The sequence below is a fragment of the Myotis daubentonii genome, chromosome 2 (assembly GCF_963259705.1).
Source record: "Myotis daubentonii chromosome 2, mMyoDau2.1, whole genome shotgun sequence".
NCBI classification, from domain to species: domain Eukaryota; kingdom Metazoa; phylum Chordata; class Mammalia; order Chiroptera; family Vespertilionidae; genus Myotis; species Myotis daubentonii.
In genome coordinates, this window is record NC_081841.1 from 132,340,168 (window position 1) to 132,357,554 (window position 17,387).

A 17,387-nucleotide genomic window follows, 5' to 3' on the forward strand; every position below is an offset into this window, starting at 1 on the left:
ATGGAGAAGGTGTTGTGAAGTCCGATTCCCAACCAGGGACCCCAAACTAAGTTCTTACTTAGAAATAATTAGCATAAAATTAGTTTTAAAAATCTCTTTGCACCCTAGCTAGTGTGGCTCAGTTGGTTCGAGTGTTGTCTTGTACACTGAAAGGTTGAAGATTAGATTCCCCAATCAGGACACATACTTAGATTGCGGGTTCAATCCCCAGTTTCTCACATCAATGTTTCTTTTTCTCTCTTACCCCCTCCCCCCGTTTCTCTAAAAAAATAAACATCTCCTCGGGTGAGAATTGAAAATACATGTATCTTTGCCTTAATCTTAAACCATTCCTTATTTTATTCCAGTCCCCCCAAATGTGGCTCTAAAACTGTTTTATTAAATACTTATAAATTCCTCCAGATCCGGTGTGCAGAACAGCACGGTCATTCTTGGCACAGAAGAAGTGGTAATTCTTGGGACAGGATTTTTTATCACATCCCACGGTGGCTCCTTTTTCATCACAAAATGTGCATTTCTACAGAAGAATAGATATTACTGAGTAAGCACCTGTTCTCATAATCTTTCTTAAAATTTAAAATTAAACATGCTATTAAATATTATTTTTAAGTCAGTAACCCTAATGTCCTGAGGTACAACATTACTTACATTTGGCTGGTTAGCTAACTAGAACACTTGGCACAGACTGTTTTGAAATGATCTGATTAAAAGCAGAAAACCGCTCTGGCTGGTTTAGCTTAGTGGATAGAGCACTGGCCTGCGGACTGAAGGGTCCCGGATTCGATTCCAGTCAAGGGCACATGACTGGGTTGTGGACTCCATCTCCAGTGGGGGGCGTGCAGGAGGCAGCTGATCAATGATCATCTCTTATCATGGATGTTTCTCTCTCTCCCTCTCTCTTCCTCTCTGAAATCAATAAAAAAAGCAGAAAACCTGTTTTGTTTCAAAAAACTAATCTCAAAAAGCAGGGTTGGAAAATTGTCCAGCTCTAAGCACTGGGTCCTGTTACAGACACTGAGTCTGTGGCTGGAGCAGCTAGCTCCTGGTTGTGCCACTAAGAGCTGTGTGGCCTCCAGCCAGTCACTTCCTCTCTCTTAGACCCACATTTCTCCCTGTATATAACAAGGCCTGTTTTACAGATTCTGTGATAAGTAAAGGCCTCTAAGGAGGTGATATATGCGCTCAGATGTGAATAATAAGAGCTCCTAGCATGCAAACACCACCACAACCAGGGGGAAGGACATTCTAAGCTGAAGGCCTTATGTTCTGGCAGCAAGAATGAGTTTCGACAATGGCAAGCTTTCTGGAAGGATGGGGCAGAGCTGCGAGAGGTGGGGGTGGGTTACGGGAGGGGGCGCTAGTGTAGTTGGAGCAGAGAGGAGGGCAAGGAAGAGTCTGGGACAAAACCCAAGGTGTAGTCAGGGCTGTGTCATGTAGGCTTATAAGCCAGAGTAAAGAGTTGGGATTTTATCCTCATGCAATGGGAGCATAACTGAGCAATATTTTTAAGAAACTATGCTGGCTGCTGTGTGGAGAATGGGCTGGGGTAAGGATGGGCAGGAGAGAAAGCACGGCAAGTATCGGTAGTGATCAGCAACCACCCAAAAGAGGCAGACCAGCGACTTCACTACAGTGGGTCACTGACACAAAGAAGTGGAGGACACAGGTCTGTAGGATGGTACTGACGGGCTTGATGCTCGGTCGGGAGGTTGATGAGGAGATGATAGCTGAAGGACGTGCTTTTTATTGAGGTGAGGAGTGAACAGGTTTGGATGGAGTGTGTGTGTGTGAGTGTGTGTGTGTGTGTGTGTGTGTGTGTGTGTGTGTGTGTGTGTGTGTAGCAGGGGTGGTGAACGTCTGGCCCCAGGGCCGTAGAAGGCCCATGAAATCATTTGGTCTGGCCTTGCGAAGACATTAGGGATGAGTTAATTACATGTTTGACCAAACATAGCAGGCTAATTTTTAAGCTGATAGCTTTGTATAGCCCACAAATGATGTTATAAGTACCCAAATGGCCCTTGGCAGAAAAAAGGTTCCCCACCCTGGTGAAGAGGATGGATTTTTGGCCAGTTTAACATGAGATGCTGTTCGATATCCGTGTAGATATGCCAGGCTGGTTGTCAGGGTTAGAGATACAGAATCACTGGCATAAGTATGGTAAAGCCATGAGAACTGCATGATGTCACGTAGGCAGGCTGTTCCCACATGATGGAGGAAGGAGCCCAGGGTAGAGCACTGGGCACCCTGAACTTTAAGGGTGGAGCAGAGGAGGAAAACAGCTCAAGGCGCCCGGGAGCAGCAGCCAGCTTACAGGTAAGAGCTATACTAGCAGAGTGTATCCAGGAGGTCAAAGAATAAAGTGCTTCAAAATGCAGGGCACAGACAACTGCGTGGTGAATACTGCTGAAAGGGCAACTAAGGACAGAGAAGGGCACTGCCACTGACTGGTGTCTTGTGTAAAAGGGAGGGTGTTTTTAAGATGACGTGATCACTTGCTCATGTTCACATGCTGAGGGGGATAATGTAATAGAAAGGGGATACTGATGTCAAGAGGGCAGAGGTAAATGCAAGGGTCTAGTCTTAAGAAGGGAAGGGGACTGGCTCCAAAGTCCAAGAGGACGGTTAGCTTTCACAGGAGGGAGGTCCAGGTGGGACAGAGGTGGGCGGGTGGTGGTTTGGATACTGGGAGTTCCATCCAATGGTTGCCATTTTCTCAGTAAAAGTCAGGCAAAGAAATGTACAGCACCAAGGATTAACCCTAATGTACACTATGCCCTTTGGGTGTTTATAATCTGTCAATGTAGGTTCATTACTTTGTAAGAAATGTACTTTCTGGGGGGGATGTTGATGGTGGGGAGAGGCTATGCATGTGTGGGTGGCGGGGGTTATATAAGAAATCTTTGCCTTCCCCTCAAATTTTCTGTGACCCTAGAATTGCTCTAAAAATAAAGTCTATTTTAAAAGTCATTAACTTGGGGATGGGAAGATGAGGTGGGGAGAGGTTTTAAAGAGAGGTGAGGGGATATGAAACAGTAACTGTGGTGGGTACAGAATCCCTTTGAGGTCTGTGACTATGACTCTAAGATCAGTCAACACATTTGTGGGGTTATCGCCTGTTGTTCCCAACTGCTCAAGTGTGGGTGCTACTCAGCATATGCAGACAACAGACAGACGCAATTTCCCCAGGGTTGGGGCTCTGCTAGGAGAGTAAGGATGTGGGCGGTGGGGAGAGGGAGGCCAGGGGTGTTTGGAAGAGAATGACCGCAATGACGGACCATGGCTACGAGGTGGGGCCACTGATTGTGAAGGGGTCACTGAAAAACTGCTGGAGCTGGGTGAGCTGAGCAGATAGGACACGTCTAAAGAAAAATAATCTTCATTGTCTCCAGTGATCAGAGAAATGCAAGATAAAACTTCCTTTCAGACTGGCAAAAATTAATAAAGTTGGATATTCATTTTTGTCAAGGGCTGGGAGCAGTGCTTTTCATCCCCGATGTACAGACACATAAAGTGATACAACCGTTCTGGGGGACAGTGTGTCAGCATGTTTCAAAAATTTTAAAGAGAATTCTCTTTGACACTCAGCCACTCCACTTCTGGGAATATTCTCTACAGCAACAAACAAATACACAAGGATATATGTACAAAGATTTGCTGCAGCTTTAGTTGTTACAGTGAGAAACCGGAATCAACTCATTACCGAACAACAACAGAATGGTTGTGTGCATCCTGGGACATCCTAAGGAATTCTATGAAGTCAATGCAGAGAATTGAGTCATATGCTCACAGTTTTATAAACATGCCATGTCATTCTTGCTTTCCACATTCTGCACATCCTGCTCCCTCTCTCCGCATTCTCCTTCCTCGTCTTTATTTTCACCTACAAGGACTCCTAAGGCCCAAACGTGGTGAAGCACCTGCTTGCTGAGTGCCTTGTGCTGACCCTCAGAACATGTCAGGCTGACACCTTGCAAGGGCTAAATCAATGTTTCTCAGATTCATTAACCCTATCATGGTGGTGGCAAAGGCTTTAGGTAGTTATACTTGCTGTACTGCTTGCTTGTTAAGCTGTGCAAAGCCTTTCATAAGGAAGTCTAAAGTAATGGACCCAGTAGGAACTGACCACAGCTTCAAGGGTAAACCCTGACGAGTTAGTCACCTCCAGCAATGGGTGCAGGAAAGGGGGGGGGGCAGGCAATTAAACACTCTGGGGCTCTTATTCCATGCTTGGGGATGAACTTCCTCTTTCCCTAGATAGAAACGAGAAAGCCTGTGATGCTTCAGTTGGTGCCTGCAGCCACCCTATGACCACAAGGGAACCAGCTGATTTTGTGGATAGGAGGGCAGAGAGGATGATGGGCCCTTGATGACATCATTGAGCCATTGAAACAACCAACCTTGAAGCCAGCTTCTCCTCTGGCTAAGTGAGAAAATAAGCATCCTTTTTGTTAAAGCCATTTGAGTCGGCATTCCTCCTACTTACAGCCAAAAGCATTCTAAGGCATATATACTTTGCTGATGAAGCATTTGATAGTTTATTTTAAATTATTAAATGTTCAACCTGAGTTTCCAATACAGGTCCCACTTCCTTCAGCTCTCCAAGATGCATCTCTATCCTTGGTGTATTAATCAAATAGACTTTATTTTGAAGGCATCCCCCAAGGGTCTGTTCATCTTGTAAGTAATAACATAATTTATACTTACCAATCTCCTTCCTCTGAAGATTTCTTTCTTTACTGCTTCCACATTAAAACTTCTATAACCACGTTTTGGATCACTATCCTCACATTCCACAAGTGCTGAAGAATACAGCTACAGATTGGGAAGAGAAGAGTATGCACAAAGGAATGGTGAGAGCTACAAGTCAGAAAATGGCACCAAAAAGGAATCACCAGGCGTGGAAGATGATAGAACAGTGACAACACTTTGGGGGTGTGAGCAGGTCACAAGCCACCCTGCTTTTCCTGGAAGTGGTTCCAATCCCCAGGCATGTTTTCTATTCCATAACCCTGACCCCCAATGGCTAACTGAACCTGGTTGGGGCTCTAACCCCACGCTGGACCAATCAGATTTTCTATCCTAGGAAAGTAGAATAGGCTCTGAGCCACATGCTCAGAGCAAGCCAGCCTGTAAAAAGAAAAAGAAAACAAAAATGAGGCTAGAGAGGTTCTTGATGGCTTTCCAATGCCTGTTTCTTACACCGGCCTGCATGTCTGCCTTTAGGAGACATGAAATGCCCCAGCAACCTTATCACAAAGCCCCTTTTCTTTGTGTTACTTGAAACCAAAAGAATTCAACTACCTCGGAATCAACGTAACACATATGCTCAAATAACAAAGGGTATGAAAAACAAAAATTTGTGATACTGGAATATAAGCAAAGATTTCTTAGAAAAAGCAGAAACTATTTAGAAACTATATAGAAAAAGTTAGTAAGTTGGACTTTCTCAAAACTAAAACATTTTGCTCATTGAAAGAATTGATAAAAAGCCCTAACTGGTTTGGCTCAGTGGATTGAGCATCGGCCTGTGGACTGAAGGGTCCCAGGTTCGATTCCGGTCAAGGGCATGTACCTGGTTGCGGGCACATCCCCAGTGGGGAGATGTGCAGGAGGCAGCTGATCGATGTTTCTCTCTCATTGATGTTTCTAACTCTCTATCCCTCTCCCTTCCTCTCTGTAAAAAAATCAATAAAATATATTAAAAAAAAAAAAAAGAATTGATAAAAAAAAAAAAAAAGGCAAATCAGAGACTGGGAGAAAATATTCATAATATGGCCCTGGCAGTTGTGGCTCAGTTGGTTGGTTATCATACTGGGTACCAAAAGATTGCCAGTTTGATTCCAGGTCAGGGCACATGCCTGGGTTGCAGCTCGATCCTCAGCAGGGGGCATATAGGAAGCAGTCGAGTGATGTTCCGCTCTCACATAGATGTTTCTCTTTCTCTCCCTCTCCCTTCCTCTCTAAAAAAAAAAAAAATTAATAAAAAATATTTTAAAAAATTTTCATAATATGTATATTTGAAAAATATATCAGGAATATAGGAAAAACTCTTATAACTCATCCTATCTACACTAATAAAAGAGAAACATGGTAATTGGCTTACGACCGCTACCCTTCCCATTGGCTAATCAGCAAGATATGCAAATTAACTGTCAGCCAAGATGGCGGCGGCAGCCAGGCAGCTGATGCGAACAGGGAGGCTTGCTTGCCCCAGCATGAGGAAGCCAAGGTTCCCGTCTGCAGCTGGGGGGCTCTGAGCTCCTGAAGCAACAACTCCAAAAGATACAATGTTTCAATTATAGAAGCTAAAAGATGGCGGTTAATTTGCATACTCAGGCTCCAAGCAGAGCGAAGCCAAACAGCCCAGAAGCGGCAGGGCAGAGAGGCCTCAGGGCCCCGGGATCAGCGGAGCTGAGAGGCCTCCCAGCCCCTGGGATCAGCGGAGCCGCGAGGCCTCAGGACCCCAGGATCAGCAGAGCCGCGAGGCCTCAGGACCCCAGGATCAGCGGAGCCACAAGCCCTCAGGACCCCAGGATCAGCGGAGCCGAGAGGCCTCAGGACCCCAGAATCAGCAGAGCCGCGAGGCCTCAGGACCCCGGGATCAGCGGAGCCGCGAGGCCTCAGGACCCCGGGATCAGCAGAGCCGCGAGGCCTCAGGACCCCAGGATCAGCGGAGCCACAAGCCCTCAGGACCCCAGGATCAGCAGAGCCGCGAGGCCTCAGGGCCCCAGAATCAGCAGAGCCGCGAGGCCTCAGGACCCCGGGATCAGCGGAGCCGCGAGGCCTCAGGACCCCGGGATCAGCGGAGCCGCGAGGCCTCAGGACCCCGGGATCAGCGGAGCCGAGAGGCCTCAGGACCCCGGGATCAGCGGAGCCGAGAGGCCTCAGGACCCCGGGATCAGCGGAGCCGCGAGGCCTCAGGACCCCGGGATCAGCGGAGCCGAGAGGCCTCAGGACCCCGGGATCAGCGGAGCCGAGAGGCCTCAGGACCCCGGGATCAGCGGAGCCGAGAGGCCTCAGGACCCCGGGATCAGCGGAGCCGAGAGGCCTCAGGACCCCGGGATCAGCGGAGCCGAGAGGCCTCAGGACCCCGGGATCAGCGGAGCCGAGAGGCCTCAGGACCCCGGGATCAGCGGAGCCGCGAGGCCTCAGGACCCCGGGATCAGCGGAGCCGAGAGGCCTCAGGACCCCGGGATCAGCGGAGCCGAGAGGCCTCAGGACCCCGGGATCAGCGGAGCCGAGAGGCCTCAGGACCCCGGGATCAGCGGAGCCGAGAGGCCTCAGGACCCCGGGATCAGCGGAGCCGAGAGGCCTCAGGACCCCGGGATCAGCGGAGCCGCGAGGCCTCAGGACCCCGGGATCAGCGGAGCCGAGAGGCCTCAGGGCCCCGGGATCAGTGGAGCTGCGAGGCCTCAGGACCCCGGGATCAGCGGAGCGAGAGGGGTCCTGGCCCCGGCATCAGCGGAGCAAGGAGACCTCCCAGCACCGGGATCAGCGTGACAGGGGGCAGCGACCAAACCCCTGATCACTCTGCAGCTCTGTGCATGACAGGGGGCAGCGCCCCAACTCCCCAATCAGCCCTGCTCTGAGCCCGACCAGGGGCTGCACCTAGGGATTGGGCCTGCCCTCTGCCACCCGGGAGCAGCCCTAAGCCAGCAGGTCGTTATCTCCAGCAGGTCCCAGACTGCGAGAGGGCACAGGCCGGACTGAGGGACCCCCCCACCCCCTGTTGCACAAATTTTTGTGCACCGGGCCTCTAGTATAATAAAAGCCTAATATACTAAGTGTCCGACCATTCGTTCAACTGTTTGACTAGTCACTATGATGCACACTGACCACCAGTGGGCAGACGCTTTGAATGGTAGGTTAGCTTGCTGCTGGGGCCTGCCAATTGGGACTGGGTGAGATGGGCCAGACACACCCTGGAGGCCTCCGACGGTCCCTCCCTGGCCCCGATTGTGCATCAGTGGGGTCCCTTGGCCTGGCCTGCGCCCTCTCGCAGTCGGGGACCCCTCATGGGATGTCAGAGAGCCAGTTTAGGCCTGATCCCCCCAGGCCAGGCCGAGGGACCCCACCCCCCACTGGTGCACAAATCTGTGCACTGGGCCTCTAGTAATAAGATAAAAAATTCAATTAAAAATGGGCAAAACATTTGAACAGACATTTCATAGAAAAAGTTATTAATGTTGAAGAAGCACATGAAAAGAATCTCAATATCTTTAAACTTCAGGCAAATTAAAACCATACTAAGATACCAATATACACTCACTAGAATAGCAAAAATGAAGAAGACTGAAAATACCAAGTGTCGATTGTGTGGATCAAATACAATTCTTACACATTGTTAGTAGTGTAAAACAATGCAATTACTTTTAAAGTTAAACATACACTTAATTTATGACCCAGCATTCCTCTTTTAGGTATTCACCCAAGAGAAATAAAAGCTTATACTCACACATAAAGACTCATATTCATAGCAGATTTATCCTAATATCCCCAAACTGGAAATGACACATATTTTTATCAATAGGCAAATGGTTAAAGAAATTGGGATATACCCATACAATGGAATACTATGCAGAAGTTGAAAGGAAAAAAAAAGATACATTCAATAACATAGAAGAATGTATACTGAGCAAAAATAAATAAATAAAATAAAAGCCAGATATAAAAGAATACATGCTATAGGATTCCTTTCACATGAGATTCAAGAAAAGACAAGGGACTGGGCAGGGGCGGGGATGGGGGGCGTTACTGCAAGGAGGTACAAGTGAACTTTTTTGGGTAATGGAAATGTTCTATATCTTGATGGTTGGTGGTAGTTACATTGGTAAAGAGATGTCTTAAATCTCTTCAAACTGTATACTTAAAATAGGAGCATTTTGTTTTATATATTAAAATTAACTAAAAATTAACAAATTAACATTAACAGTATATTAGAATAAAATCTCATGATCAAATAGTGTTAATCTCAGAATGGTTTAACAGCAGAAAATAAGTACGTAACATATTACTAACAAATTAAAAAGAGAAAATTGGAGACATGAAAACCATTTGGAACCCATGAATCAGAATCCTTTGTTATAAAGAAAGTTATTAGGACAACAGATGAAAACTTGAGTGATTTGAGTAATACATTAATAGTAATTTCATGATTTAAAAAATATATTTTTATTGATTTTAGAGAGAGGAAGGGAGAGGGAGAGAGAGAAACATCAATGCTGAGAGAGAATAATTTATTGGCTGCCTCCTGCACGCGCCCCCCCACTCCCCCCACCATTGGGGATTGAGCCCACAACCTGGCCATGTGCCGGTCCATGGGTCAATGCTCAACCACTGAGCAACACTGGCCGGGATAATTTCCTGATTTTGATGGTCATATTGTGATTATGTCAAAGAATGTCCTTCTTTGTAGGAAATACAAACTAAAGTAAGGCTGTCCCAATTTAATTTCAAATGGTTCCAACAAAAATATTTTTTGTACTGTATGTGCAACTTTTCTTAATATTCAATATGCTTTTAGCAAACTAGAAATAAAAGGAAACATCCTTATTTCAATAAAGTGAAATATTAAAAACTTAAAGATACACAAAATTAAAATCTTAGCAACATACCATTAATATAAGAAATAAGACAAAGCTCCCTATTTAAAAGTTTCTATAAATAAATAAAATCTAATCACTATTATGACAGAATGATCTAGAAAAATGCAGTAAAACAAGAAAAAGAAATTAAGAAGCCCAAAAATTAAAAGAAAAAGAAGTATCTTTATTTACAGGTGAGGCTTGTCCAAATAAAATATCCAGGTGAATCTAGAGACTACTAGAATTAATATGAATTTGCAAAAATTATTGGACAAAGTCAATTTTTAAAAATCAATAGTGTTTGAAAAAAAATCAACAGTGCTTGTATGTACCAATAATAGCTTATTTTAAGCAGGTATTAAGAAAAAGTAACAAAACAAACTCAGGCATAAGCCTAACCCAAAGTTCTAGAACTACATAGAAAAAAATTATTAAACATTTCTAAAATTCATACAAGATCTGAATGACTGGGGAGACAGACCCTGTTAATGGATAGAAAAACTCATATATCATGAGGGTGTCTATTTTTCTCCCAAATTAAAATGTCTTTTAACAAGCTTCTATAAAATATTTTAAAAATATATTTTTATTAATTTCAGAGAGGAAGAGAGCAACAGGAACATCAATGATGAGAATTATTGATCGGCTGCCTCCTGTACCATCACCCCTACTGGGGACTGAGCCCGAAACCTGGGCATGTGCTCTGACCAGCAATCGAACCAGGAACCTCCTGGTTCATGAGTTGACACTCAACCACTGAGCCAAACCAACTGGGCTAAAAAGCTTCTTCATAATTCTTGTTATAAATAAGATTTAAAGTAATCATAAGGTAATAAGATCCAAAAAATTAAAAAGTTAGAAAAACATCCTCCCAAAATCCCCACTTAAAAGCCCAAACCATGGCCAACTCATCATTCTTTGTACTTAAAGTACCATTTTTCTATTTTGGTATATCCTTCCCTAAAAGAACTCATGTATTTATTTATTTTATTTTTGTTAATCCTCACAAAAAGATATTTTTCCATTGGTTTTTAGAAAGTGGTAGGGAAGGGAAAGACATAGAGAAAAACATTGATGTGAGAGAGACACATCGATTGGTTGCCTCCTGCATGGGCCCACTTGACTGGAATCAAATCCAGGACTTCAATCCAAAGGGCTGATGCTCTATGTACTGAGCCAAACAGGCTAATGAAAGAACTCCTGTATTTTCAAGTAACTTACCAAACAATTTTCATGAGCAGCTATGTCCTCTGATTGTGCACAGTACAGGACACCACACTCGAGGTCTTTGGGACAAAGTGCACATATCCTTCTTTGCATCTTTTTTGCAACCTGGAAGACACCTATAAGTAACATCCCTCATGAGAAATGGAAAAGTAAAATTTCTTGGTCTCAATAACACCTGCATTAGTTTTAAAGTAGAAGAAAGGCACTTGTTAGACCACCAACTTACACCATATATAAAAATAAACTCAAAATGGAAAGAGGACTTAAATGTAAGATGGGAAACCATAAAAATCTTAGAAGAACCAAAAGGCAGCAAAATATCAGCTATATGTTGTAGCAATATCTTTACTGATATGGCTCCTAGGACAATGGAAAATAAGAAGAAAATAAACAAATGAGTCTACATCAAATTAAAAAGCTTCTGCACAGCAAAAGAAATTAGAAAGCCCACTGCATGGGAGAACATATTTGCCAATGTTATCTCCGATAAGGGTTTAATCTCCAAAACTTATAGGGAACTCATACAACTTAACACATTGTATGCGGGAAACGTATTTATACGTTTTACGTTGACTGGTAGCGTTGACTGGTAGTAGAGTGCAGTACACGTATTAATACGTTTTTTATAGACTAGCGGTAGAATGCGGGTAACGTATAAATACGTAAACTAAAGTTATCGTAATTTTACTGAACGTTGCCATTTGCGCAAAAAATTAGCAAAAATGGCCCGCGCCACCTGTTAGCGCGCGATAAAAACTACCCGCAAACAATGTTAACAAAAGGAAAATAAACAAGTCAATCAAAAAGTGGGCAAAGGACCTAAATAGATACTTTCCAAAGGTGGACATACAGAAGGCCAAGAGACGTATGAAAACATGCTCAAAATCACTAATCATCCCAGAGATGCAAATCAAAATGACAATGAGGTACCATCTCACACCTGTCAGAATGGCTATCATCAACAATTCAACAAATGACACGTGCTGGTGGGAATGCAGACTGGTGCAGCCACTGTGGAGAACAGTATGGAGTTTCCTTAAAAAGTTAAAAATGGAACTAACTCCCATTTGATCGAGTAATCCCACTTCTAGGAATATATCCCAAGAAATCAGAAAGGATATATGCACCCCTATGTTCATAGCAGTACAATTTATAACAGCTAAAATTTGGAAACAGCTTAAGTGCCCATCCAGCAGATGAGTGGATTAAAAAACTTTGGTACACCCCTAGCCAGTTTGGCTCAGTAGATAGAGTGTCGGCCTGCGGACTGAAGGTTCCCAGGTTCAATTCTGGTCGAGGGGATGTGCCCAGTTTGCGGGCTTAGTCCTTAGTGGGGGGCGTGCAGGATGCAGCTGATAAATGATTCTCTCTCATCGCTGATGTTTCTATCTCTCTCCCTCCCTCTCCCTTTCTCTCTGAAATCAATAAAAATATATATTTTTTAAAAAACTGTGGTACAGCTACACTATGGAATACTATGCTGCTGTAAAAAAGAAAGAACTTTGGCTCAGTGGATAGAGCGTCGGCCTGCGGACTGAAAGGTCCCAGGTTCAATTCCGGTCAAGGGCATGTACCTTGGTTGCAGGCACATCCCCAGTACGGGGTGTGCAGGAGGCAGCTGATTGATGTTTCTAACTCTCTATCCCTCTCCCTTCCTCTCTGTAAGAACTCAATAAAATATATTTTAAAAAAAAGAAAAAAAGAAAGAACTCTTACCATTCGCTACAGCATGGATGGATGTGGAGAGCACGTGAAATAAGCCAGCCAGTGAAATAAGCCAGTAGGAGAAAGATAAATATCGTATGTTCTCACTCATTTGTGGAATATAATGAATAACAAAACGGATGAACAAAAATAGATCCAGAGACAGAGAAGCATCGAACAGACCATCAAACCTCAGAGGGGCCCTAACCGGTTTTGGCTCAGTGGATAGAGCCATTGGCCTGCGAACTGAAGGATCCCAGGTTCGATTCTGGTCAAGGGCATGTACCTTGGTTGCGGGCACATCCCTGGGGGGGTGGGCAGGAGGCAGCTGATCGATGTTTCTCTCTCATTGAAGTTTCTAACTCTCTATCCCTCTCCCTTCCTCTCTGTAAAAACTCAATAAAATATATTAAAAAAAAAACACACAAAAATACCTCAGACGGAGGGCAGAGGTGAATGGGGGGAGGGGTTCAACCAAAGGACTTGCATGCACGCATATAAGCATAACCAATGGACACAGACAGTGGGGGGGGGGTGGTGGTGGTGGTGTGGGCATGTGCTGGGGGGTGGGAGAGGCCAGGAAAAGGTCAATGGGGGAAAAGGGAGACACATAATACTTTAAACAATAAAGAATTTACATTTTTTAAAAAAGAAAGGCACTTGTTTTTAACGAGAGATTTTCAACTCTCAGGGAAAAAGACATCGGGACCCAAGTAGAAAAGCAACTTTTGTATTTTTAAAAAATATATTTTTATTGATTTTAGAGAGGAAGGGAGAGAGATAAAAACATCAATGATGAGAGAGATGCCTCATCTCTCTCATTGGCTGCCTCCTGCAAGCCCCCTACTGGGGATCGAGCCTGCAAACCCGGGCATGTGCCCTTGACCAGAATCGAACTTGGGACCCTTCAGTCTGCTGCTATATCCACTGAGCCAAACCGGCTAGGGCTTACTTTGTGTTTTTTAATGGCTTAATTAAAGAAAACACTAATGAATTCATTTCAAATATCCAAACATGAGAAAAACTTTTATTCAAGAAATGCAAACAGGAATTTAAATAATAAGCTTTCAAAATTTTGCCTTGCCTATAGTAAACTCTCAATAATTACTACTGTCATTACAAATCAACAAGAAAACAATGGTGTATTCAAGAAACAGTGCTCAGTCCCTGGCAGGTGTGGTTCAGTTGGCTGGGTGTGGTCTTGTGCACTGAAGGGTTCCTGGTTTAATTCCAGTGCTGGGGGCATGCAGGAGGCAGCTGATTGGTGTTCTGCTCTCACCCTGATGTTTCTCTCTCTCCCTTCCTCTCTTCCTCTTCCAAAAAAATTTTTTTTTTAAGAAAAAAGGAAATAGTGCTCTAGTTAGCTACCTGTAAAAATATTTTTTTACTATACCATATATAATTCAAAAATAAATTTTAGGTGAATTAAAGAAACAAATGAGAAATGTACCTTAATATAAATGTTTTTTAATCTAGCATTATAAGATAGGAAAGAAAGATAATGAAGGAAAAAAAAAATTTAAAGAGGGAATGAAAGAAATGAAGGAAGCCTAAGAGGTTTGGAAACAGCCTAAGTACCCACCAGCAGAGGAGAGCTAGGAAGAAAAGGGAAGAGGCAGAAAGGAAGGAAAAATTCACCTGTTCCCAATATGGCATTGGCCACATGTGTCCATTTAACATTTCTTTGCCCTTTTCAATGTTCATCCTTTTATTCACTTGGATTTATTTTACTACTTAACTAGAGGACAGGTGCATGAAAATTCGTGCACTCGGGGGCGGGGGTGTCCCTCAGCCCGGCCTGCACCCTCTCATAGTCCTGCACCCTCCATCTCCCTGGGGGATTGGGCCTAAGCTGGTAGTCAGACATCCCTCTGGCAGCCCAGTAGCCCTTGGGGAATGTCCAACTAAGCCATTAGCTGGTGATCCTTAGCGCTGCTGTGGAGGCGGGAGGCTCCACCACCGCCGCTGTGCTGGCAGCTATGAGCCAGCTTCTGGCTGAGCGACACTCCTCCTGTGGGAGCCCACTGACCACCAGGGGGCAGCTCCTGCGTTGACCTTCTGCCCTCCAGTGGTCAGTGTGTTGCATATTGACCAGTTATTCCCAGTCGTTCTGTTAGGGTCAATTTGCATATTACCCTTTTATTATATAGAATAGAGTCCTGGTGCAAGGGTGGGGGCCGGCTGGTTTGCCCTGAAGGGTGTCCCAGATCATGGTGGGGGTCCCGCTGGGGTGCCTGGCCAGCCACGGTGAGGGGCTGATGGCTGTTTGCAGGCTGGCCACAGCCCCTTCAGGGTGGGGGTCCCCCCTGGGGTGCTTGGCCAGTCTGGGTGAGGGGCTGATGGCTGTTTGCAGGCTGGCCAAGCCCCCCTGCTACCCAAGCTCCCAGTGGAGGCTGGCTGGAAGCAGGTATCTGGGGTTTCTTTATCTTCTATAATAGAAACTTTGTTGCCTTGAGTGGAGCCTCCATTGCCGGGGCAACCAAGCCTTCTGCTTGCTCCAGCTCCATCTTGGTTGGGTTAATTTGTATATAGTCGCTCTGATTGGCTGGTGGGTGTGGCGTGTGAGTGTAGCGGAGGTACGGTCAATTTGCATGTTTCTCTTTTATTAGATAAGATGGTGTTTTAAATTTATATGAGGTTAAGCACTTAAGTCAGTGGTTCTCAACCTTGGCTGCACATTAGAATCACCTGGGAATCTTTTTAAAAATCCTGATTTCTGGGCCTCATCCTCCGGAAATTCTGTTTCTTTGTTACTAATGTTGTGGCCCCACCCCATAACAAAGAAACCGACTTTCCGGAGGATGAGGCCCAGAAATCAGGATTTTAAAAAGATTCCCAGGTGATTCTAATGTGCAGCCAAGGTTGAGAACCACTGACTTAAGTGGTTCCTAAAAGTCCTTTTTTGTAATTCATGAGGGAAAGGGGTGAGGAGAGAGAGGTGAGAGGTGAGGGGCGAGGGGAGAGGGAAGAGGGGAGAGGGAGACTGTCTGCCTCCTGCACATGCCCGGACCAGAGATAGAATCCGAAATCTAGTTATGTACCCTGACAGGGAATCCAGCAACCTTTTGGTGCACAGGGCAATGCTCCACCAACTGAGCAATACCAGCAAGGGCTTTTGGTCGCTCTTAAATTAGAGCTTCCATTTTACATTCAGAAGACTGCACTTTGGAGCTAACATTTATTTCACTTTCCAAGAATTTCTTCTTTAATTTGTTTCCTAAAACATAATTCAAGCTAGAAATGTGAGCCTCAGATACAGCATAAAACTTCTAGAAGCCTCATTAAAGAATAGCAAAAAGAAACAGGGGAAAGTAATTTAAATCAACCAACTATACCCAAAATATTATCCTTCTGAGGAGACAGAGAAAACTAGGTAGTGAGGAATAGGGACCATGGGGAAGTAAAACTGGGGAATCCAACTAGGTGGAATTGCTAAGGCAACCCAGCTGGGCATGGAAAGAAGGGCATACGAGAGAGACAGACTAAAATGTATGGATTGTTGCTAAAGACAAGCAAGTTGCAGATAACCAATCACAAGGCAATAAGACATATAACTGAATCTCAAGGATGTTGCGAAGGCAAAATTCTTTGAAAAGACCAATCAAGAACTAGCAAGGCTGCATCCACCCTTAAATTAAAAAGTATGAGCTCCTCTTCTTCCTCTCCCCAATGTGCTAGATTCTTGGGTTGATAGAAGGAGACATGTTCCCTTTTGCCCACGTGGCTTATGGCCATGTGGGGCTCCACGCATGGACTAATAGACTTTAACACCCGACTATAACATGGGAAGGAGGCTCTGCACACTGGCCTGCTCCTGGAACCCCAGCTGCACCTTTTCCAGGACTGGCTTCTCTCAATAAACTTTGCCTTCGTTAATTGGTTTTGTCCTCGACTTCATTCTTTGATTTCACGAGACAACAAACTCGGACTCAAACCCCACATTTTGGTTTCACTTTCAACATTTAATCAATATAAAAATTAATATTCTTTTGTACTGAGTCTTAAAACCCAGTGTACTTTGCGCTTACACATCTCAACGGATGTCACATTTTAAGTGCTCAATAACCGTATGTGATGAGTGGATATTGTACCAAATGGCACAGCCAATGATATAAAGAAATGTGAGATAGAATTGTTGTCTGCAAGAAACTTACAAAATAAATAGGAGACTAAAAAGCAATTGTAAAAATAAAATAACAATAAAGGTTACAAAGTAATATAACTTCTGAGTAGGAAATACAATACATACTATGGATGTAGGGGAGGAAGTGCTCCCTGTGGGATGGAGTCTTGTCAAGAACACGGGCCTTGATCAGGTATAACCTGGAGAGAAGCTTGGGGAGCCTGGGGGGGGGGGGGTGGACGAGGACTTGGCAGACAGAGCAGTAATGTGGGAAAGCCAAGAGAGAAGTCTGACCAGAAGAGAGAAAATTAGCTGGCCTTAAGAAAAGAACCTGTGCTAAGAACTCTGGAAAAGAATTTGAAAAACCGATGGTGAAAGTCTTCCAGGAAGGATTTTTGAATAGGGGAATGACATGATGAAAGAGTTGTTTTAAGATCAATCTCAATATATGAAAATGCTGTGATCCTGGACAGGAAGGCTGAACATTATAATGCTGTCAATTCTACCACAATTAAGTTCTAGGTTTAAAGTCATTTCAACTTAAATCCCAAGGTTACTTTAAGATTATCTGGAATAAATGGGCATGGACAATGAAGAAATTTTAAGAAAAAAAAAGAAAGAATATTTGCCTACCTGATTTAAAAAGATATAATAGTATAGCTAGGACAGAAGATTAGATGACCACATTAAAAGAAAAAACATGAAGTATAGAGAGAAGTGGGTCATAATCTATAATTATGAAATAATAT

General features: G+C 44.2%; 1 protein-coding gene across 1 annotated transcript in view; it reads right to left on the minus strand.

Annotated features, from left to right (window-relative positions):
- The window catches only part of SETDB2 (SET domain bifurcated histone lysine methyltransferase 2), a 108,263-nt gene that overhangs the window by 19,732 nt on the left and 71,144 nt on the right, over positions 1-17,387 (minus strand). The window contains exons 12-14 of the mRNA XM_059684581.1: positions 10,806-10,927; positions 4,705-4,812; positions 387-517 (exon numbers count right to left, since the gene is read on the minus strand). Of these exons, the coding sequence (XP_059540564.1) occupies positions 387-517; positions 4,705-4,812; positions 10,806-10,927 (361 nt within the window). The remainder of the gene's footprint in view (positions 1-386; positions 518-4,704; positions 4,813-10,805; positions 10,928-17,387) is intronic.